Genomic DNA, 24,659 nt, shown 5'->3' with positions numbered 1-24,659 from the left:
TAATTAAGCACAACAGGTACGATGAATATTAAGAATATGTCACTAGCATAGGACTTCTGGCGTATGAGACTTCAAAAGTCACACAATGAAAATGTGTGAATATGAAAATTTCACCATAAAAATCATTACTTTAAGAAAAAGTATCCAAATAGGCTGATTTTCCACTTTAGGGTGTATTTTAGTCCTAAGAATCTATTTTTGTAAGCTTTAGAATTAAAATGAACACTGTTTTCCTTTCACACTTATTATAGTTATATCATGTAAATGACTGAAGGCTGGGGAAATAAATGTTGTCAATTTGATTATTCTCATACATAATGAAAGTTGTAAAATCTAACAACCCTAAAAATGTAGCTGGGGTACAGGGGTGCAGGGTCCCATTGGGTCCAGGGCATGCTCCACAAAACTTTCATACATGTATTTAAGATTTTACAGAGCACTTGAAGATTTTTTATTGAAGGGTAGGTATGGTTACATGTGAAGTAGGTTGGGTAAATATTGCGAGAGTATTTTATGAGGAGAAGTAGGATAAAGGTCAAAATCAAGTGCAGATGATGAATATTTTGTGATTGTTTGTGGAATATGCGACTTTTTGTAAGAGTTGTTAATGTATGTAGATTATATTTTTGTTGATAGTGTTAATTTTGTTGAAGTGGGAATATTCAATATGTTAGTGGTTACAGGAAGTTACAGGAAGTAAAGTATGTAAAGTATGAGTAAAGTATGTGTTTGGAATTGTATCATGCTACCACTTTTCAAGATGTGTATCAGTACGCGTCGTCCTCTTGGCTGGTACATGATGAGATAGCAATGATTCTGCGAGGGGTTGGAAAGTAGTAAATCTCATTTATGCGATCAATAAATAATAATCAACTGTTTTTGATGCCAAGCCTAGCAGTAGTAAGTATGTTTTAAGTCGGATGACAGGTAGAGCTCACAGTCCTCGTACAAAATTTGTCCCAGGGTATGATACTGTGAAATGTGTACTGATACATGTACCTTGAAAACCAGTAGCGCGATCTGATGTACCAGTGAATTCTGGATCCTTCAGTGCCACATCTGGTAGTTGGGTAGGCCTGAACAAGGCCGATATTTCAGCACCCCCCTTATGGTTTATATTTTTATGCAAGTGCAGAAGCATTCTTCTATTGATGGTGCTAGCTATCGCTCACAGTGGATATTTTAAATCAAGTCAAGTAGATTTAAGGCAGGTAATTATTCCTGCTGCCTTCCCACAGCTTGTGTTAAATCCCCTATAATTAACACAATCAATAACATGCATAACAAGGGGTGAAGTTTATAAGCCTGGGTTATTAAAGTGCAATCTTAAATGTAATTGTATTTGTGCTAAGCTGATGAACAATTTTGCTCATCTGGGTATTTTATTCTTTACCTGGTCATCAGAATGACACAATGCAGCTCTTAACACAAACACAGGAACTACTTCATTCCACTTCTCTTGCTCTTCAGGTGATGTTTTAAGAATTCCAATGCTCTTAGCTCTCTTTAGGCATGTCATAAGAGCCCCCAGTTGACTGCTGTTGTCTCCTTTTAAAAAATTAAAAATGAAACAGAAAAATAAGGGATTATGTAAAAGCATTTAAAAATTAGAAGTTGATGCACCAAACAAAAAAAAAATCAAATAAAACATGCCCCAATTTTTATCATATGTAATGCTCTCGACCATTTTCTTACTTGTCTTTTGGGACTGACACAAAAAATAAGATCTTCGCTTAAAAGAACAAACATAGTGCACTGAAAATCATGGAAGTAAAACTGGAATGGAACAGAAACAGGTGGGAGAGTGGGGGCATGACAATTTCCAGCAATATCATTGGTCCTTATCAATAAACACCTGTTAATGATCAAAAGAGCCATATAAGTCTGTTACGTAACATATGAAGTTGCCATCTTGAAACATAATAATAAGATTTCTGCAAATTTACAAGTGTTTATGAAAATTGTGAGTGTGACATGCAAACATTACTTCTGCAGTACTTTGGTGAGAAAAGTTTGCCAAAATTTGTAAGAAATGGTGGTAGATAACTGAGACATATGACACGTGCTGTGAGTCCCCACTTTGGTGTTTTCATACACCTTATAGGATTTTTTAGTTTAGGGTTCTTTCTACGGCCAAAACATGTTATTTGCTTTTTTTTTTATTTAACTCAAGTGTATCAAGCATGCAGTGGGTTATGTAATTTTGATTCTTACCTTGCAGTTTTGACAAAGGAACCAGATTTTCATCTAGCATTAGTCAAGTGGTTTTGACTGAAAATGCCAACTTTTATCTCAACATGTTTTCAATATTATAAATGGAAAATGGTGAACTGGCATCTGATGTTTCATGAAAAACAAGTCTAACACTGTGCATAAGTGTACAAAAGAACTTCAGAGTAAAAGGTAGCATCAGTTTTATTTAATTTTCTGTTGTGGCACTGAGCTGGCTCATTATTGGGAAGTTGAGACTCTTCCTGTGGTAAAAAGACACCCTCTTCCACAGCATTTTCTACTGCTACAGAAACATAGGAAAGTTTAGCGTAGTCAAACGACATTTTATGGCGACAACAATCTCCAGAGCTTAGTTACGCACATGTGCATTCTGCACATGCTCAATTGTGCCCTAGAGGGGTAATCTCCATTGAGGCACATGTTGCTACTTATACCATGGGGCATCACTGCCTGGCCTCGTTTTGCTTGATTCATTCTGTTCACGCACATGATACAATTAAGCTACAAGTTATCTCAAATCTTCAACTGAAATCTTCAGTTCAAAAAAAATTCATTTTACCTCTATGGGGACTTTCCAGCAGTTCACTCGATCTGTTGAAGCGTACAGTGACAGATTCTGCAACTTCAAGCAAGGATCAACAGTACAATTGCCGACTGTTACATGAATGCGGTAAGTTTTATTTTCTCTAGCGATTTAGCAGTTGATGTTGACAAAACGTTGTTTATCCAGGAGTTTCTTGTTTGCTAGTGATAGCGGTCACTGTGACTGCACAAAGAAATTAAGGGTCCTTGCGTGTAGAATCTCCAGTCACCTGATGACATGCCTCTTTGCAACCCCACAAATGAAATTTGTGCAAAATTGTTGGTAAATAATAACTTTTGCTGACTCGTCGCATCATAATGTTTAGGATGATGAGTCTTATTGAATATTGGATATATAATTTTTATCCCTAAGGCCATAACATTTAATACAGGCAACAATTTGCTACATTGTTATTATTGTTAAAACGATTAGGATAGAGGGGTTATATAATAAAAGCGGCCTTGTTTGGCCAAATCACGAACAATCAATATTGTTGCCTTCTTTCTTGCTAAGAATGAGACTATAAAAGTTTGTGGTACACTGAGATGGAGGAGACATAAAAACTTGTTTCCACTGGCCTCAATCTCTATGACATCATCATTAATCTCAACTTTATTGTATTCTGTCAAAATATTGCCTAACTCGGCACCAACAAAAAAGTTATTCATGCATTGCTCCATCTTAATCTGACTTTTGCCAGTTCGTTTCTGTGTGTTCTTGCAAGTTAATGGGACACCCTGTCACTTTGGCATGTCACCCGTAGCCTTTGTCCCCTTATTACAGACATGCTGAAACTGTCAGTCCGATCTGTCACGACCGGGAAAATTTGTCTGGACCTGTAAAAAATTGGACTTGGTCGGTCCAAAGGACCGACAAGAGTTTAAAGAACCGCAATTTTGAATTTATAGTCATCATTCGACATACCTCACTAATAAAATTATTTAAAACCCAAAGCGTTTTTTCCTTCCATTTCAAACCTATCAGTATCACATTCACAAACAAAGTAAGCTACCTAATCGTACTGGTAGTATCTGTCTCAAACGAACAGGGTGATTTTCGGTCCGACAAAAATCCATTCGGTCTGGCCAATTTTTCATTATTGCCGGTCCAAATGTCCGGCCATTCTGAAAAGTTTTCAGCATGTCTGCTTAATGTACATCAGACAAAAGACTTCAACCTGTTTCTATTCCATCCAATTATTTTTCTTGTTTAAATACATGTCATTTTACTAAATAATCAATGTAGAAAATGTTTGATTTAAAAAATACCTTGGTGTTTCTGCTTGGTGATGGTAGTGATAACATACTGTACACAATATGGCTCTGCTCTTAACAACTTGGGAAGAACATACTGAAAAAGCAATACTTTACAGTTAAATATCTCAATTTTCTGACGCAAACATTCATACTAAATTAAATTAGCATTTCTTGATCTTCACAAGCACTTTTTTTACCATGAATTTACACAAATTACACAAATAGATATATCAGAAGTTAAAAAACCATACTTCTATTAGCTGAGTCTTCAACTGCTTGCAACCAGTACAAAGCCCTTCCAGAACTGGATCTACCCAGGTTGTCAACCACAAATGTTTCACCTCTTGAACATTTATTGCACAATCTAGCTCCATCTGGTGGTCAATAAAGAGCTTCTCCAACAGTTCACTTGCCTAAAATAAAAAATATTACATCTGACCATAATGTCAATAGTAAGTCTCAAGCACTTGAAGATTAAGCACTTACTGTATAAGTTATAAGTATATTTTTGATTATTTCACTCTTTTATGTTGTCCATCCACGTCAATAACATTCCATTGTCAAAATACATGCAAATAAAAGCGAACTCACAAGAGAGAATATTTGTGTTTAAATGTAGAGTGTGGACTTTTAACCAAGCCTGTAAGCCTGTGTGCCTTGCTTATTTTAAATTGATAATCAGTAAGTCTGCCTTTATGAGGTAGTCTGAATACACCCTGAGCTTCAGAGCTAACTTGACACTAACCTTTTCACTCCATCGTGTCAAGTAACCTCTGACGAAAATAGTTTGACCTAGTTTATATAAGCCAATCAAATCCATGTTTCAAAATTTTTCACCAAAGTTTGGTGAAAACGCTGATTGGTTGACCGTCAATCGGCAATCCTCGGCTGATTCCGCAAGCTCCATACTAACAACATAGTTATTGTCGAGTGCGGAGACATCCGAGTAGTTCCGAGTGTATTACCGTACACAAAGAAAGCAAGGCGAGTGACTACGAAAAAGAATGTGTTAAGTTATCTCTTGATTCTTTGCAAAATATGAGTAAATCGGAATTGAAACCATAGGGTCTAGCAGTTTGAGGCCCTGCATCATTATCTACTGAGAGACGATGTAATTTGCGTGCTGCCCACAGGTTACGGCAAGTCCCTGATATTCAGCCTTATCTTTGATTGGCCCGGATTTGAACAAAGCGCGCTTTGACTCGTTCGCGTTCATTGGCTAGATCGTTTAATGAGTCATTGAGTGCGGGCTTTTAAATTTGATTGGCGGGCGGCGGAGGCAATCGAATCTGGTCAGAGGTTACTTGACACGATGGAGATAGGCTACAGTGAAAAGGTTAGTGTCAAGTTAGCTCTGAAGCTCAGGGTGTCTGAATATGATATGTCCACGTAAAAATGAAAACATGAATGAACAATAAATGCTTAACTTCAAGTCAGACTTGCATCTGGCGTACATGATGTCAGGCACAAGCAATATAAAACAATCATATTTACCATGTATAAAAGTAATTTCTTTAGATTTGGACAAAACATCAACATGTTACTTATTAAGTGAACTACATATACAAAAAGGAAACACTATTGGGCTAGATTTGGTGTTTAAGTGCAATTTAAGTTCACAGGTGATCTTACATGATCTTAATCATTACAGCAGTAGTCTTAAAATGGACTGAATCTGATTTTAAGATCAAAAATGATCTAACATCTACTTAAGTGGTCAAGCAGTTTCCTCCCCTCACAATGGGGGATACCTCCCCTCACAATAGAGGACACCTCTGCTCACAATAGGAGAATGTGTAAGGGGAGACAACTTAATTGGCTGTCAGACTAGAAATGGTCTTACTCATGTTTTAAGATCATGTAAGACTATTTGTGTTCTTAAATTGCACTTTAAGATCAAATCAAGCCCACTAGTGAAATGCTCTGATTTTCCCCAATTCTTATTCTCATTTTCTGTTGAACTTACATGGCTAGCCATAGCTTGTTCAGACAGTACTTCTAAGAGGTCTTGACACAGGTTGGGTTCCACTTTAATCAATGCCTTGGTGCCTACATACTCTACTAAACAGGACAAGGAGGCATACTTTCCCTTTAAATGCTTATTACTATGAATCAGTTTTTCTGCAAGTGTGACAAGAAAAGTGCTCTGCCTTGGATCTGTAACAGAAAAGAAAAAAAAATTAATTACCAAAGAGTACATCATATTCCTTCAGAGATTAATTAATTCAGCTATACATCTTATATCTTATATCTTAATACCATGCATAACGCACTAGATACTGAATACCATTAATAATTTGCTGAAAACATAGATAAATAACATAAAACATTCCTACCCGTATCCAATGTATAATTCAATATTCAGGATGGGATTTCTGAGGTTGCATTCACAACAGATGATCTGTGGACTAACCCAACACAGACTAAATATGGCTGACCCTACCTAAAAGCAATGCAGCCTAACCCCTTGATGGTCTCCTTGCCTCTGCATGCACCATCCCGGGACAGACCTAGCACTTACACCTCTGAACTAAAAGTTTATCCATTTAATCGCCAGGCCCTTGCAGGCCTGGCATGTGTGGTAGGCAGGTAGAATATTAGGGAATTAGCAGCATTGTTTTCAAGAGGGGTCAGCCATATTTGATCCATGGACCCACTGGGATCAACTGTCCTGAATGCAACCTAAAGTAACTAAAGTTCAACATTCTACCCAGAAAGCAGATTGGGTATATTTACCTTCTTTTGTTGCTAGCAGGTGCAATTTTATACAATTCTCAAATATTACTTTTGATTGATGTTTTACAGCCTGGAAAACAAACAAACAAATAAATAAATAAATAAATAAATAAATAAATAAATAAATAAAACAAGCAAAACAAGCTATCAAAGCTGTCAAATGTACAGACATAAAGCAGGAAAAATGTCCATTTTCAACACTTTTTTTACATAATACAAAATAACCAATTTACTATCATTTTTACATGACCAACAAACAAAATGTTGAGATGGGGAAAAATATCAAAAGAACATTTTTGCTCTCAAATTGAAAAAAAATCCCCTTAAAACTGTTGAAAAACAATATCAGAAGAAAACCTTATATCATATATGTTGGCCAAATTACTTATAGGTCTAATTTTGTAATCCTAATAAATTGGCACATAAAACAACAAATATAAATACTACTTATGCACATGTGCTCAGATTTCAACAAGTAATTCATTTCTGCATAGCATAGCGATTTTCTCACAATGTATATTATAAGCTATTATTTACATCAATAGGGTTTTCCCAATGAGTCCAGACATACTGCAGTAAAGTATCTGATACGTGGTGATTTCCTTGGAACTGTAGCTGCATGTTTGCTGGTAAGCTTGCCAGGATGGAACTGAAAGACAAATTTTCATCAAACGTAGAGAAGTAACTTTATATGTATCATGCTTGAAACTTATGTTTACAATTCTTGTACTAAATTTAATACAGAAATGCAATTCTTCTTTTATCTGCTTTTGCAATGGTGTTTTTAAGGTATAAATGACTGTTGACTATTCAGAAAATGGTCAAATGTGTTTCCACCTTCAGATGGCATGTGTCAAATCAATTTTGATAGAATTTATTATAAACATGGAAATCATCTTTTTTATTGATATGGCATAAAATAAGTTTGTCTTACCAAGCTCTTGTAGTCCACAACACCAAAGTTCTGGATACTATAAGTTTCGTGGTTGCATCCGACATCCTTTACGTAAATATTAGAAAAACAACATTCAGTTTGGCACTCCATTTTTTTATGTGTGTACTTGAGCAGATGACTTCATTTTTGAACTTTTAAAGGACAATGGACACACCGTCAGAATAGCCTGAACGGAACATATTCTTCAGAAAACATGCCCAACTAACGATATCTTCATCCAAATACACAAATTAAAAGCTCATTTTGTAAATTTCTGGCTTTAAAAAACGTCCTATTTGCTCGGCCTGGGAGTTAATGAGCTACATGGTCACGTGGTCCGATGACGACAATTGTGCCACCAGAGAACAGAGCGTGCTTAGCTGTCAAACTGAGCTGCATTATCTACCTGTAAGATGACTTTTCTGGCTTCTGATAAAAGTTTATACTCATTCAAATCTCTTACCCGAAGGGTCTAAATCCTCGTGAAGCTGTGTAAAACCATTTCCCGTCTAGTCAATTCTTTAACAAGCATTTAATTATGGTTATCCCAAGTTGTATAAAACACTGCATTTGAATGAGTTAAGGGTACTGTTGATTATTGCATATGAGGTCCATGTTATTTGTGAAATTCAATTTATTTTATTAAACCGCTGACACCCCGTCTTGCATACTTTTTTTAAACTGAGGTAAACAATGCCCGTTACCTTTACAAGTCCTATCTTAATCATCCATCTAACTGGAACTTCCTTTACCTCTTAACTAGAGGGTTAAATGGCATTCAATTCTCCTGTAGCCTTTGTCTTGCGAGTATCAAACGCACTCTCGCTGGGGATATTTATCTCAGGTAAAAATCTACCTGTGCGTTAGTTTCAAAGAGTAGCTCGCGCAGACCTGGGGGTACTAGATAAAATCTGAACACCAGGTTTATCGAGGAGCTAGAGAAACAAAGGAAGAATTTTTCCTGCACAGCTTCATAGGAATTTTAACACGGACTTGATCCAGCTTAGCTAGCCTCCTTTTAAATAAATATACCATTCTGGGTAAATTAGAATATTTATTAAATCGTGAGAATATTTTTGACTTAAATGATGATTTTATTATTAACGGAAATTAAGCTACTATATGAGGTACATTTGCTGTGATTACGCTGTCCTTCATGTTTTGCGTTAGTCTACATTTTGCTGTACATGCTTGTAATTTTTTAAAATCTGTGCGTACAATTTTTGCAGGTCTGGTTACGCCCCTGTTATGTGATGAAAGTCTAAATTTGGCAATTAGTTCCTTAGCTTATTTTAATAAAATTGCAGTGTAAAATTTTCAACAAGATGTTGGCGCAATAGCCCTTTACTCTTTGTTGATATTTCCCCCATCAAAGTTTGTCTAAAATTATCTTTCAATCTTTACTCTTTCAAGGACAGTATAAAGTTATCTGACATATTTTCGTGAAAACTTAATGACAAGCCAAGTGTCTCCAGTTCATTCCGTACTCAATTTTACCCAAGCAAATTCTTTTCTTGAGTAGATCTTTATAGCACGGTGTTATAATACAATTTTTCGAAGAGGGGATTTAAATCAATATTAAAAAAATTGTAGCTTCATACTTAAAAGAATTGGGTATCTCCCGCTTTTCATAATATACTAAGTTATATACAATGAACTAAGTTATCAGTAGTGCTCTTTTTTTACAGCCAACATTCTTTTTTAAAAATACGTTTGTGGCTTTCTTACATCCCTTACCAGATTAAATCTCCATGCATAATTTAAAATGTACTAACGTACGTAAAACTGCACATTTAGTAAACACATTAAATTAATGATTTCTTCCATGCTACTAGTAGCAAACAATGCTCTTTTACCTTGATCTGCTACATGTACATGTTTTTGGGTTTGACAAAGCTTACAAAGTTTCAAAAAGTTTTGCGTACAGATGCAGAACTTGCGTTTCAAGTTATAAAATGATAAATCTGAGAGCAATTTCTTTTATTAATGTTCGCGACCGTGTTTGAATTTAATTGTTTAAATATTGATATTTAACGTCATTGTCAAATACTAATATGAAATAAATGAGATATATTGAAAAATATGAAAGCCCACCATGACGAGTTTGATACCTGTTATTACCTGGCTTGGGAATTGCAGCGGTGCATAATTAACAGGTTTTATTGTTAACGAGCTCTTGGTCAACTACAATGCATTTAAAATGCATCAGCAATTAGTAAGCTTGCCAACTGATGACAGTAAATCTAAAAGACTATCAGCTTTTGATATGATCTAAAACACCTGAGGTGTAGAGATCTCGAGCATCGCAACTATTGTCACCAAAGTTAGTAAGTAAGTCACGAAAGATTGTCAAGGAGTGCTGCAATTTTGGTGAATCCCACGGCAACACACTGAGGCATAACGAAAATTGCTCAACTCCATTCAACACAACTGTCCTAAACTATTCTGTCTGTATGCACCATGCAGCTCAGTTAAGTCTCATAGACCTTTATCCTCATTATCGTCACAGTACCACGTGACCCAGATCTGTTGCTTCATTTATGCATATTAAAGTGAGGTTTACTAAAATGACTTTTTTTCTACTAATAGATTGTTTTTATAATTTTTAAATGGCGGGGATCGATTAAAACATACCTCTAGTGTATAGATTGAGTGCTGAATCTTCAAAATTCGAGAAAAGGATTTTTATGTGTCTATTGTCCTTTAAACTATAATGTGTAAATACATATATATTTAACTTTACGGTGCCAGTTACTTATTTACAGAGTGATTAACACAGACTTTAAAATGTAATAATCATAGTGTGTACCTGTTACAAAAGGTCTCCAGTTCTGCAAACAAAACATCCACTAAAAGACATTTTTCATCACCCAATAGAGTCAAAAGCTCATCTTCAGTCAGTACAGCCAGAACCCCATGACATAAACATGCGTATGAGACCAGGGGAAGAGTGTCCCTGTTGAGTGCATCTGAAAACCTGGCAACCAACCATTCAGTGCCCCCTTTCAGCAAAGCTCCACTCTGATTTTCAATCAGTTTGTCACTTTTGACATTTGGGGATATTAGATTGATCACCTGAAATTTAAGATAAGGTTGTAATTGGTTAAGGACCATTGATGTTTCTAAATAATATCATTACCCTGTTTAAAATATTTCAGAAGAGCTATAAAGGTTATATAGCTATAAGCTATGACATGATTACTTAAGCACAGAACTGAACTGAATGAAAGACTCACAAGAAACTGATTTTTAAATAAATATAACAATAATAACTAACCATGGCCACAGCTTCAGTATCACAGCAGATTTTTACAATCAGGGAAACTGCTATTCCACATGTCACTCTGCAGTCGAGGAGGAATGTATCTATCAACAACAATATTGTATAACAAAAATATAATAAAACTGGAGGATCAGAGTGGTGCTACCACCACCAGGTATTGTCCCACCAGCGACATTAATCCCATTCATGTTAAATGGTAGCTATGGATGTATCCATTTTAATTGTGGAGAAATATGGTCTGGTAACTATGCATACACTGTAGTGCATTTTATGAGGAAAAGTAGGTCATATGTCAAATTCATGGGCATGTTAAGATTTTCAATATATGACTTCCTATGAACTGTAACTATGGATGTATCTCAGCCATTTTTGGAAATATGCAGGCCAGAAAATTGGCAAACTGCAGTTCATGGTGAAAAGTAAGTCAAATGTCAAATTCACGCTGGTGGTACAATAAGAAAGTTAATTCCACCTAAAATCAGAGAGAGAGAGAGAGAGAGAGAGAGAGAGAGAGAGAGAGAGAGAGAGAGATCTGTTTCTTAGCCCACTCAACCAAATTCATCTTGGAATTCACTTTAGAAACCCTTTATGATCTTTTGATTATTTTCTGTCATCAAAACAAACACCACAAGTTTCATCGGTGACTTAAAAATAGTAGCAACTATTAGGTTGCAGGTCCAACGATTCAAATATGGTAAATTATGCCAAATTTTTAAAATAGGGACACTTTAGCTTAGATCAACAGAATGGCTACCAATTGTCCTCATAGCATCAAAGATGCATTGTTTAGCTTAGACATATACAAGTCTTTGTGACAACTAGGCCCATATTGACGCTGGAAGCTTATAATAGTTTCTACTCACATTCTATGTTTCATGTACCAAAAATGACTTCAGCACCCAAAAATAAAAAGTCACAACATTTCAACATTCTTTAGGAAAACAACAATTTCAAAACAGTAAATCATGCCTAATTTCAAAATGGTGTCTGGCTGCCAAATTGGAATTGAGGGACAACAAGGCCACAAACTGCCTCATAATGTCAAAAATGAGTTGGGAGTCTCTAATTTTGTTCTAGACAAAGAAAAAACACTGATGGAAATACGAAACATTTTATTTTGGCACCTAATTTTCATAATTCATGCTATTTGTGTTTATTTCTGTATCAATAGAGATTGTCTCTATGGACAATTTTTTTTTCTTTTGACCCAAGGAACATTCCTACCAAGTTAGACATTTGTCCTGCAAAATGCAGGGTTCGCCTAATTTTGATTCTTAACAAACCTTCTACATGGTATTTCATACATTTTGTTAACAGTGAAAAGTGCACAGCAAAGACCTTGTCGGCAGCAGACACGGGTAATAGAAATATGTACAGATACACAGTGTCTGTACATAAAATCAGTGTTCAAGAATCAAATAATGAAAGTACTTTGAGATATCTTACCATCAGCCAATATATCCGTCACACTTTCACAGATCTGCTTTATACTGGAGAGCAAAGATGCTTTGCGGCCTTCAAATAGTTCTAGTGAAATAGGTTTTAGGCATTTCTGTCCTATTTTGGTCACTGACTGAACAGCAGTCATAATGTCATGCATCCTTTCTTTTCTCTCTACAGGACTCTTGTTAATTCTATTAAGCAGAAAATTATAGTAAGGTTGCATTAAAACATATACAAAGCAATATTCCCAATGAATCCTACTTTGATTTAAAACAATTTTACACAAGCTTTTTCCTAAAAGTTTGAATAAAATGTTTTGTTGTTCTTTTTCTTTATTATTTACCTATCTAGGCCAAATGTTCTTCATCAAACTCACTGATACAATTATATCACTAGTGCACCTGAAATGGTATTTATCTGCAATTTCAGATCACATCTTACACACGCACACACTTACTCAGTATCTTGGTGAAACTGCTTTAGAGCCCTTGCAAGGAATTCTAATGCTGTAATGAAATATGTTGAAATGGATCGTCAGTGTGGTTAAGTCAATAGATCAAAAACATTATTTTGTCAAAAACTTGTCAGTTAGGTGCAGTGAAACAATAATCTATGGCAAAGATGGTCTCTATGCAATGTTTGTATAGTCCTCTATATTACCTTACCTGTTAGACATATACCATCTGATATTACCGGGGGGTCTAAATAGAATTCAAAACAAAGGGGGGGGGGGGGGGGGGGGAAGTGGGGGATGGGTCAATAAAGATAATTTGGAAAACTGCCTCTGTATTAATTAGCTGTTGATCTTAGTACACTGTGAAAATTGTATAGTCAGCTGATTCATTTAATTCATTGAAATAATCAGCCTCAGCTACCAGCCTGTAAGTGATTACTATCACTAAAATGTAAAATATAATTCCTTGGCACCAAAACAATCTTATTGATTACATTTATGGTTTGTAATTAATTATCCTTGAATATATTACATTTTGTTGATATTACTCTCAGCTTGATGATCAAAAGTATAACAACTGTTCATCTGAGCCAAAAGATGAATTTTCCTGGGGTAAACAATTTTCCCATACTTACCAATGGTTAATGTATCCATTTTACATTCAAAGTTAGTTCCTGGTTTATTCTAAAAAGTTTGTCTTGATTATTACAGAGTACAGCCACCTAAGGAGGTCATGTGGTCTGATGACAAGCACAGATTTCAGAATAATTGCAATAACTGCGGTTTTTGTGGCAAAATAGAATATATTATATTTCTACATGTTGTAAACAATGTATTTATTGATCTCATATGAAGAGTTGTTATCCCTTTAACATATTTAAAATGACCTTTAGCCTTAACAAAATGCAATATCTAAAACTATAAACTTCAATAAAATTTCAAATGCATAAAAAGGTTTTACCTTCAACATAGATTTCTGACACACACAGCTCCCCAATTGGAAAATTTTCACTAAGTGAATGAAGCATGTCCACTAAGTCTCTTATCTGCTTCAGTGCAGGATTATTGCCAACACCAAGTAACATGGAACATATTTGCTCCTTCAGTGTATCTTTTATCTCTTCCTTAAATATTGATCCAAAACACTGGAGGCAGCTGAAAGTGCAACAAAACAAAAAGGTATACCAAGTACCGAAAATGACAACACGGTTACTCAAAATGACAACATGATCTTGACTTCAAACTTGATACAGTTACTCTATTTGTGTACATGAAAAAAAAAACAAGGCAGCAAAGCTGCTTAACATCCAGCCCTTGAAAAAAGTCTACATTTGGATCAACAAGAAAATACTGACACAAATGTAATGATGATCAGCAACCTCAGCAATATTTTATACACCAATTTCAGCATGTCTTGTAATCTTTGCAATAATTATTTTTATTGTAAACCTCTCCCAATACCTTATTAATTTCAGTAATGACTCAATCTTTTCCATGGCAAAAATTTACAGATTCTGTTACAGTGTATCATTTAAGGCATAAAGTCTTAAAAGTAATGATCCTATTGAGAGGTAGTAACAAAACTGAAAATCAGGCCAATAGATCTAAACTGCCCAGAAAAATCACCACAAATGCTACTCAGAAATATATATTTTAATGATCCCAAAATTATATACCTGAAACTTGATCATTTTCCCAATTGAAAAGATTGCATAATTATCATAATACTCCCACTCTTTAAGGTAGTTTTTTTATTTTTCATTCAAAAAGCAATATAAACCATGTCAAATTAAAAAACATGACCACTTTGTTATAAAGGTAAACAAAGGAACTGTGTAAACATAACTTAAATTCTCAGTGAGATCTGAAATCCTACTTTCCCAACTAAATTAAGCACGTAGATTAATCTTGTGTAAAATTGTACAAATATTCTCACAGATCTTCTCAGGATAATAAAGATGTGCGTCATTCAAGGGAGCAAGCCTGGTTCACTTCAGGCTACACTATTTGCTTTCCGTAAGATTTGAATGCCAGAAGATAATTAGTTTAACTTTGTTATTCAAGAATACTCATCTCTGTAAACAAAACATAAAAAGCCTTACCTGACTAAAGCCCTCTTTTTTGGGATCCTTGCTGCCATATGAAGGTATGCATTCACTAGGACTTGAATACATAAACTCACCTCTCCTGTTTGAGCATCGGCAGTTTTAGCTGCAGCAGTTATCTGAAAATTCAAATAATGTAGCTAGTGTTTTTGTCAATTTGGATGCAAAATTACATCATGTTTAATAGCATAATCCCCACGACTTCTTATTTATGTGTAACAGGTAAGACAGACATTCAGAAAATGTAAATTACATAAAAGCTTAAGGACAAAATGATTTTTTTCTCGAAATAACAATTAAAATTGTTTGTATAGTTAAGAAAATTACTGTAACATATGTAACCTACCACTCAAAAATAAAACATGTTGCTATATACATGAATTTATATTTTTTGTCTTGCAGATCTTTTTTTGGTCTGACAGATTTTTAGATTTTATCAGACTGAACGTCTGACACTTTTTTAACTTTTGGGAAGTCTCCTCACCCCTCCTTCTCGAAATCACCTGACACAATCCACTAGTTACCATTTACCCACGGCTATGGATGTTGTCTAAAATATTTCATCAATTTAAATTGTTCTTACTTGCTTAATGATGGATATTTGCTGTTTTTCATCTTCTTCTTGCAAAAATCCACAAATGAGTCTTGAAATATCTGTCTCACATGGGCTATCTGTAAAAAAGGAAACAATATACAGTATGGATAGATAAGTAGCTGGATATATACAGGCTCGGCTGTCAACTTGATTGGTCAATAAAACCCACAGAAATTTTCATTTTACACTTACAAAATTCATGTTAAAAAACTTGTGCAACACATGTTAAAAATTCAATTAAAACAGAAACAGCCATCAGATCATCCTCTAACCAAGCACTAGTACTTCAACTTTCAACTATTGCCATCGAATTGAGGCGTGCTCCTGGCTACCCATGTGCAAAGCATCCTCCATCCAACTGGGTCTTCACTCAATAGCATTGTTGCCTCCCTCAACTTGGTCAGCCAACTGGTCTTTTTTTAACCTCTTCCTCATTTCTCCTCAACAAACTCCATCATCATCATCATCATCATCATCATCATGGCTTCCTTATCTTTTGCTCTAATCATGTGTCCAAAGTAATTCAGCTTCTGGGGTAGTGCTAACACTCGCCAATTTAGCCAAATGCTAAAACTGACTTCAACAGGCTAAAGAAAAAGGGCTTGATTTGACATGTTTTAGCCAAATTATAACCATTTTGATAACAAATTGACAAAAATTTGGTGATATGGCTAAGCGAAAAAAATTACTAGCGCTAACCCAGAGCTTATTTAATTTTTGCCAGAATACCATACAGTTTGGTATCCAGGGCCCAGTGTTCATTCTAGGATGCGCCCTTGCATCATTGGCGCAGAAAAAATTAGGTTGACGCAATTCGTAGAGTGAGCTGCGCCAACAAAATTCAAGAGAATTAACAGCGGCGCATTTTTGTGTTCTAAACGCGCCCTCCAATTCGGCAAATTCACGACCGAAGTTTGATTGTTTACTCGACATCTCTTGACATCAAGATCTTACTTTAGACGTAATGAAGACATTCTTTGCTCGTCGCAGTTTTTAACAAATATCTTAATTTATGCTGACGTCATGCTTTTTATGCAAATCAGTGGCGATCGCCCCTCCTTTCTTGAATCCCTGATAGGCTGAGATTAATTGTCCATGTAAATCAATTGATCAACTCGTACATTGTACATGATGGCGGAGAAGAAGCAAAGTGTTATTTTAAGTTTTTTTAAGAAAGTCGATCCCAAAGATCACCCTAAAACGGATCAGAATAGTAGCGACGGAGACAATGATCATACACAGCAGACATTTCCACCGGAGAAGAGAGCTAAAGTAGATGTATGTGCTGCTGTCACGACTTCTGATACCGCGTCAACTAGCAATGCAACTTCAAGGTCATTCCAAAAAAGTGGAGAGATACAAGTGGCTTGTATACGACAATAACGCAAACTTGATGTATTGCAGCTTATGTGTTGAAAAAAAGAAGGACAATATATTTTTTCAAGGGACTAATAACTTTCGAACCAGTACCCTTATGCGCCATGAGACATCTGCTGACCACAAGCTTGCCATACAAGAAACGTCGGAATCAGCTCAAGCTAAACAGGCTTTTTGCAGAGCTTTAGAAGGTAAGATATTATTTTTTGTCAATATTTATTTATAACATGGAGCATGAGCCATCAAAGTGACACTAGTGTACGTTGTTGATTATCGTGACGGTCCCGGACCCACGTGTTGTAGTTATATTTGTGTAGGTTGAAGAACTCTCGAAAGTGCATTCTGGGATATCGCAATGCTGAACAACTATGTAAACAATGCCTTTGCTGCGTAGCATTGGCACAGGGCATTACGCTCATGTTTTTTCCCTGAACATTATTTTTTGTATATATATAGATAAAATTTTCACATTCATTTTGGAGTAATGTTTGCGGGTACCTTCAACACTATTTAACATTTTATGCAGGTTATAATGTCCAAATTCAAATTTAAAGTAACGTTTATAAAACATTTATAGGTAAAGATGGAGCAATCATGTCAGCAATGAAGTCCGTGTACTGGCTAGTTCAAGAGGGCATATATAGCAATTCGAAAGTTTGGAAGCCTAATAGAGTTGCTACGGCACCTGGATTGCCCCAACCTTTCATACTTAGACCAAGGTGACAATGCAAAGTATAATTCTGATACAGCAAGGTGGGATATGGTTGCTGCTATTGCTGCCACAGTTGAGGAAGACTTGCTTCAGAAAATGAAGTCTTCACCATTTCTAACAATACTAGCAGACGAGAGCACTGATATAACAGTAACAAAAAAGTTGGTTATATGTGTCAGACTTTTAGATGATAACTTTGTTCCTTCTACCCACTTTGTAGCCGACATAAATGTCACAGATGGCAAGGGTGCCACAGTTGCAGTAGCTATCAAAGACTATCTTAAATCAAAGGAGATCCCCCTTAGTAAGATATATGGTTTTGGTTCTGATGGTGCAGCGAGCATGACCAGCATGGGAAATGGAGTTGCAGGCAGACTGCTTGCTGAAAATCCTGCGATGGTTCACATACACTGTATTGCCCACAGATTGGCTTTATGTACTAGCCAGGCAGCAAATGCTATAGACTATATGAAGGACTATCAATCAACTATTACCAGTATATTTTATTACTTTAAAGCATCATCTGTCAGGGTAAACAGAATCACAGCTATTCAGGAGCTGCTGGATGAACCTATTTTAAAGTGCAATGAAGTCCATGAGGTTCGATGGTTGCCCTACTACAAAGCAATAAAAACAATCTACAGGACTTATGGGTCATTAGTGTCCTATATGTCTGAAATGGGGGCAAGTGATGCCAAGGCAAAAGGTTTTGCAAAGAAACTTTCACAATTCAGTTTTGGTTTTGTCACCCACAGCTTTTGTCCATCCTCAGCATTGTCACAGAGCTATGTTTACTCTTCCAAAAGAAAGATCTTGACCCAGCCTTGGTGGATGTTAATGTGAAGCATGCATTGAGAGAACTGCAAAAGCCCAGGGACCATGACACAAGTAGTGAAGGGTTGACTGGTAAACCTGGCAGCTACATCGAGGAATTTCTCCTGAAGGTGGGAACAGGTCAACGTAAATTCTTCAGGGACCACCTTCTGACTTGTTGTGCTAATTATGAAAAACAATGCAAGGCAATTCAGTGTCAATTTATTGACAATCTCATTAACAACATAAATGCCAGATTTCCCCAGGATCACTTGGATATGGTAACAGCATTTGGGTATTTGAGCATTAGACCACTAAGCTTTTTGTCTGAGTCAGAAAGAGAAAATTGGGGTGAAGTCCCTATACAGAAACTTGCTAGCCATTATGGTAACATTGTTGAACATCATGGGTCCAAATCAGTGCCAATAATAATTGAAAAACAAGGTATGAGTGAATGGTCTAAACTCAAAGAATTGGTTTTCAGAATGGGGTATGCGAGAGATGCCACCTACAACCTGTGGAGCATTATCAAAACACACCATAGTGAAGACTTTCCCAATTTGTTGAAGCTGGCTGCAATCTCCCTCATCCTTCCGATACACACGTCAGATTGTGAGAGAACATTCAGTTCTCAATACTACATCAAAAACCACAGAAGGAACAGACTGTCTGAAACAAGACTTCAGCAGTGCTTGCTCATTATGATAGAAGGAAAGGCAATTGGGGACTTTGACTTTAAGAGTGCCTTAGATATTTGGAAAAAGGAAAAGAAACGTAGAATTTACAACAAGCAGTGAGCTGTACACTTTGTAGGTATCAAAAAAGGGACAGATTCTCTTAGTGATTTTTATGTTTGTGATATCATTCAATCTGGTAGCTTTTTATGTGCTATCTCACCTTATATAATTAATTAAATTTCATGGATTTTTTCATAAATTGAAGCCAAAAATGGTTTTAAAATCTTGTTTTAGTAAGAATTTGGTTATTGGTGAAAGAATCATCAACATATTTCAGTGTAATCTTATATTTGTAAACAAAATTTCGAGCGTGAAGTCTCTTATTTTAGAAAGTTGGGATAACCTATTGAATGTGAACTTGCAAGTCAAAATATTATTTTTATGATATAAAGTATTTTTCATCTCTGAATATTAAAACCACAGCAGTAAAACACGTGTTACATATTATTATTTAAAGATTTGAAAAAGGGCCCACTTCAAAATGTAATGACCCACTTCTTTTTATGATGGGGGCCCTTTGTCCCATATTGAAACATTCCTAGAATGAACACTGAGGGCCCGGTTGCACCAATGGGGCGTAAGTTTGCTTGGATACAACTGCAGTATACTGCAAAGATTGGCATCCATGTGCCAGGTTAACTCTCCCTGTCTACGCATGTTGCACCAAGACAAAACACGATTGTCTTAACTACACCCGAGCAACACTTCATTGGATCAGTGCTCAGCAAGCCGAGGTTCGTATATACTGAGCTTGCAGCTTCAGTCATATAGTAGAATGGAGTCCAAACTGTCCAAGAAAGCTAGGAAGAAAAATTTCAGTGACAGAGAAATAAGGAAACTCCTAGAAATGTATGCTGAAAATTCCACCATTTTAAACAACAAACTGAGCAACTCAACCACTGCCAAACAGAAAAAGAAACTCTGGCAGAATATTACACCCAAAGTCAATGCTGAAGGTACAGCTACTAGTAATCGAACTGCAGAGGAGTTAAAACACAAGTGGAAAGATTTGTAGTCCAAGCAAAGAAGGACCTCTCCAACTGAAAGCAACCCAAGACAGGAGGAGAAAAACAGCCAGTGGAAAGTCCTTACATGGATATAGTTTTAGATACAGTTGGTAAAAATGCCCCTTCATTGACAGGAATAATTGGAGGAGGAGAAAGTCGTGTAATTGAGTCTGAGACATCTCAAGTGCTGGATACAGGTAGTAAGACTTGTTTTATCATTGTACTGTCAAATTGTAGCAGAAATTCATCTTAAATTTTTATTGATTAATAAATTTGATATTTCACGTGTTCCTTAACTGTGAAAAGTAACACTGTTATGTTAAAAACTCATATATAGTTCATACATGCTCATTTATATATGGTTCTCGATATACTGCTACATGAAGTCTAAAAAGTGGTTTTATTTCGTATTTAAGTATTTCCTTTCATATATGAAATCACCATTAGAGGGTAGTGTAATGGCAGTTGCGTCAGTAGAGTCTGACACAGACTGCCACAACAAGTAACCCACGTCAGCGTCCACGTCGACATCACCAATGGGACCAATATCAGAGTTTCATGCATCAGATGCCACCTTAAGCACATCAAAACGAAAACAATCTAATTCAGTCGCCTCATCAGCCAAGAGTAGACCCTCTGCTACACCTTGTTTAAAAAGAGAAGAACCGCACAAAACATTTCTTACAGGGGAAATTGAGAAAGTTAAATTGGAAAAGCGCAAAGAAATCGTGAAATGCAAGACAGCATCACATATCAACTGCACCTGATGGAATGTGCCATCTGCACACTCAATGACATGTGGAAAGCCTGCGAATGTGTAGAACTTTCCCTTCTTTCAGCAACACTTGCATCATCAAGGGACATGCCTACAAATGCATCAAACCTGCATGCTATTGATGATGCCACACAGTTTATGACTCTACTTGCTGTACTTCGATGCACGTTTACCATGTCTTCTGCCAAAGACTGGAAAACATCCTGATGCAAAATAACGTAGTAACTTGTATAACAGGCAATAGTGCATTGTTTCGGCAACTCTAAAAGTGCGAGCAATTTTCAGACCTACTTGCTCGACAGGCAAATGCCTCAAAAAAGTTTAAGTCAAGCCCTGTCAGATGTTAGGAATATGTAACTACCGTAAGGACAATGAGATTTCAAGTTCACACTTTGAATTGCCACAATAACAAAATTGAAAATTTCATTAAGGACTGCACAGTTTCCAGAAAAAAAATGCAATCAGACTGGTTTTCCAACTCGAGCTGCATTTCAGTCCTATGAAGTCCTTTTAAGTAAGTTTTAAAATCATATAAGAAACATGGCTTTCCTTAAATGCGATGGTTTTTCTTCAATTCTGATACAATTTCACAAAATGCTTAAAAGCATAATGCCCATCAATTTACCCCATGGTAGTTCAAAGTCAAACCTTGAAATTCCCAATAACTGAAAAATTTACATTTCACTAAAAACTGAATAACTTTTAAAAAAATAATAAATAAATAAATAAATAAAAATAAAAGAAGAATCCAATAAGGCTGATTTTCCACCTAAAGCTGTCTTATGTTTGTTTTCTTTTCTGTAAGTTTGAGAGTCACAAGTGAAATGGTTTTCCTGAACTGGTCACTATGGTGGCAGTGCCCAAAATAGGGTTTTCTTCAACTTAATGCTCAACAGCATAATCACCACAAATTTTTAATTATGCAGCTAAGACCCCATTCCCAGAAATTAGATCGATCCAAACTAGATCGACCTAACTCCCTGGGGGTTCACGCTAAATAGCTGTCAGTCGAGCGGGCACCATAGTTAAGTGTCTTTCAGTCTGTTGTCCACAATATGTTTGAAGATACTATGAAATATTGTTTTTAAGCTTTCATAATTCTGCAAGACAAAATATTTTAAAGTAGGAGGCCTACCAAAAAATTTTTTTACAGATAAATTGATTTATCCATAATTATCCAACTAAACCAAAGTTTTAACAAAATTCACTGAACTAGTATAATGCTACTGAGGAAGAGGGGAATATTAATCACCGATATCTCACAAGTTTATATCTTTAGTTTCCATAATTGGAAATAATTTGAAAAACAGCAAATATGCCTTTTAAATTTTATTTCTGAATGAAAGCACCACTAAAATCTTGATTGGTTATCAAACCTAAAAATCCTTTTTGACTATTTCTATAACATCATGAAGCTTTTAAGTGCATAGGACAGTCATGATCAAAGAATAAGAGCATCGATTCCATAACAAAATTTAATTGTTGTGTGTTTCTTATAATTGCTTTAAGTTTGTAATATGGGTTAACAGATTCTGCTAAGCAAACAGTCTCTTCCAGATGTGCATGTGTTCACTGATAACCCCTCTTGCATCCTGTCTACATGTTGAAAATCTGCCATTTATGCAGTACATTGTATGATAAATAATCATTGAATATTAATGTGCCAGTATGTAAATTTTATCATCCTGTCCACGATCTTCTGGCCGGGGTTACTTGGGTATTTAATAATTGCATATAAAAATTGTACAAATTCTCAAAATAGCAAGTAATTTTAGGGTGCTTTCCCAGAGATATAGATCGATCTAAAGATTAAGATTTAGATCGACCTAACTCCCTGGGTGTTCACGCTAAATTGCAGTCAGCCGAGCGGGCACCATAGTTAATTACCCCCTTACAGCTTTTAGTAGGCGGGACAGACGCTTAAGCCGGCCAAGCTGACAGTAATCTAGTGAGACTCCCCACAGGGATAGATCGATCTAAAAATCTATGGAAATGGGGTGTAAGAAATCAAATCAGAATAATAAATTGTCCTTACAGCTCTCTTTCCGCTCCTCTCTCAAAGAAAATTAACAATCACTCCTTTGAAGATCATATCTGATCTACTTGTTCTTATTCTCAGTAATGGCACTGACATTTAAGATCACTTAACTTCTGCCAGTTAAATCACCTGAAAGGGCTTTCTGATTGTTTAAACGATCCAGGTAAGTTCTATTCAATCGCTGCCAGTGGGGAGAGCCCAGAGAGACATCCGAAAACAGGACCACGACAAGTCCAATTTAAACTGTAATTGCAGCCCAAATAATTGCACCATTGGAGTGGTGCATTTCTTTTGCCGATAAAATCGACATCAACACTTGATGGCCATTTCCTAGCACTGAATCATCATCATTATCAGCCCGATCCTCCGTATATCGAAGATTTTAGGCAAACTCCTTGGACCAAGCCCCTCCTCTTCTTTCTGTTAACTGCCGTCTTAGTGACCTCTTTTCGTGGCACTGAATAGCCATATGGATATATATTTTTTAACAAGTCGAGTGCAATTATATCCACAACAGGTTTGATCGATAAAACGATCAAAATTCACTGATTGAGGCAAGCCCCATGTCTCATGTTAGTCTTCTACTTTATTTTAGAGGCCCCTGATACATGTATTAAAGTGTACATGTACATGTAGCTATATGCCTGTGGTATGTGCCCTACCTTTAAACTTTTGGGAAATTTCTCGGTTAACAAAAACCAATGATCGTTCAGTTTTTCTCAAGTGCCTCTTGTACTTCATGTTTCTAGTTGTCTTCCAACAGCTGAACAGTTTTTTCGGAGCAAAACATTGCCACCTGATGACAGTTTATTTCATTCGTACGGTCGGATAGCCGGGCCCGGATATCCGACGTGATACACACATGCGCGCGCAGATTAAAGAGCTTCGGAGCGAGAAGGCACCCATCCCTGGCAACCGTATTCAGTGAAGTGGAGCAGGTGGCATAAAAATGTCAAATGTTTGTTATATAACTGGTTTTTCATCGCGGTAATAAACAATAATAATCTTACACTCTCCACAATACCGACTTAAAGTTTTATAAGTGATAAACGGCTTGCAACTATCAACAGGACAAGAATTGATAGATGCAGTGGCTGATTTAGGGGGGTCGGGGGGGGGGGGGTCCTGACACCCCCCCCCCCCCCTTCGATTTATGAAAAAAATCCCCAAGGGTCCCATCTTGAAAATAGAGTCTTGACTAGCTGAATCAAAGTTCTAAACCATAAAAATGGGCCCGTTCGACATCTAAAATACCAAAAATTTTCGAGTCCCGAACACCACGCCCCCCTTCAAATAATCCTGGATCCACCCCTGTATGATATTGATGGGAGCAGAAAAGAAAATTACATGGTTGTGCAATTATTCCAATACTTGTTTTCCTTATTACTGTTTTTCTGGTAATGAACTTGCCACTCTGTTGCATGCAGCATTGTTTGAGCCAGTGAGAGATTTACAAGACACTCTTGGGTACAAATACTCCTGATTGGATATTTTATTCCATGCCGCAGTGGCAATACCCTTTCAATAACATTTTATAAATGAACTGCCACCTGATAGGATTCAGGTGAGGGGGTATGTG

At 36.3% G+C, this 24,659-nt stretch overlaps 2 protein-coding genes across 3 annotated transcripts in view; one reads left to right on the top strand and one right to left on the bottom strand.

The window, feature by feature from the left end:
- LOC106167243 (tRNA (32-2'-O)-methyltransferase regulator THADA) overlaps nt 1–23,952 on the bottom strand; it is a 62,943-nt gene extending 38,991 nt beyond the window's left edge. For both annotated transcript variants that reach the window (XM_087003507.1, XM_087003508.1), the window contains exons 1-15: nt 23,743–23,952; nt 15,610–15,698; nt 15,024–15,145; nt 13,883–14,076; nt 12,925–12,973; nt 12,471–12,658; nt 11,019–11,107; nt 10,551–10,816; nt 7,742–7,807; nt 7,345–7,456; nt 6,808–6,877; nt 6,038–6,228; nt 4,323–4,484; nt 4,084–4,165; nt 1,394–1,548 (exon numbers count right to left, since the gene is read on the bottom strand). In XM_087003507.1, coding sequence (XP_086859633.1) covers nt 1,394–1,548; nt 4,084–4,165; nt 4,323–4,484; nt 6,038–6,228; nt 6,808–6,877; nt 7,345–7,456; nt 7,742–7,807; nt 10,551–10,816; nt 11,019–11,107; nt 12,471–12,658; nt 12,925–12,973; nt 13,883–14,076; nt 15,024–15,145; nt 15,610–15,698; nt 23,743–23,821 — 1,914 coding nt within the window. In that variant the 5' untranslated portion in view covers nt 23,822–23,952. The remainder of the gene's footprint in view (nt 1–1,393; nt 1,549–4,083; nt 4,166–4,322; nt 4,485–6,037; nt 6,229–6,807; nt 6,878–7,344; nt 7,457–7,741; nt 7,808–10,550; nt 10,817–11,018; nt 11,108–12,470; nt 12,659–12,924; nt 12,974–13,882; nt 14,077–15,023; nt 15,146–15,609; nt 15,699–23,742) is intronic.
- LOC106169991 (zinc finger protein 862-like) lies at nt 17,734–19,097 on the top strand. Its single transcript, XM_087003509.1, has 2 exons — nt 17,734–18,804; nt 19,008–19,097. The coding sequence occupies exon 1, from the start codon at nt 17,759–17,761 to the stop codon at nt 18,551–18,553; it is 795 nt and encodes a 264-aa protein (XP_086859635.1). The 5' UTR covers nt 17,734–17,758; the 3' UTR covers nt 18,554–18,804; nt 19,008–19,097.
- Nucleotides 23,953–24,659: the final 707 nt, after the last annotated feature.

Source organism: Lingula anatina, chromosome 2 (assembly GCF_051362555.1).
Source record: "Lingula anatina isolate TDL-2025a chromosome 2, LinAna3.0, whole genome shotgun sequence".
Lineage (NCBI taxonomy): Eukaryota > Metazoa > Brachiopoda > Lingulata > Lingulida > Lingulidae > Lingula > Lingula anatina.
The sequence above is the reverse complement of the archived record's forward strand: the minus strand, read 5'-3'. Positions and strand labels throughout refer to the sequence as shown.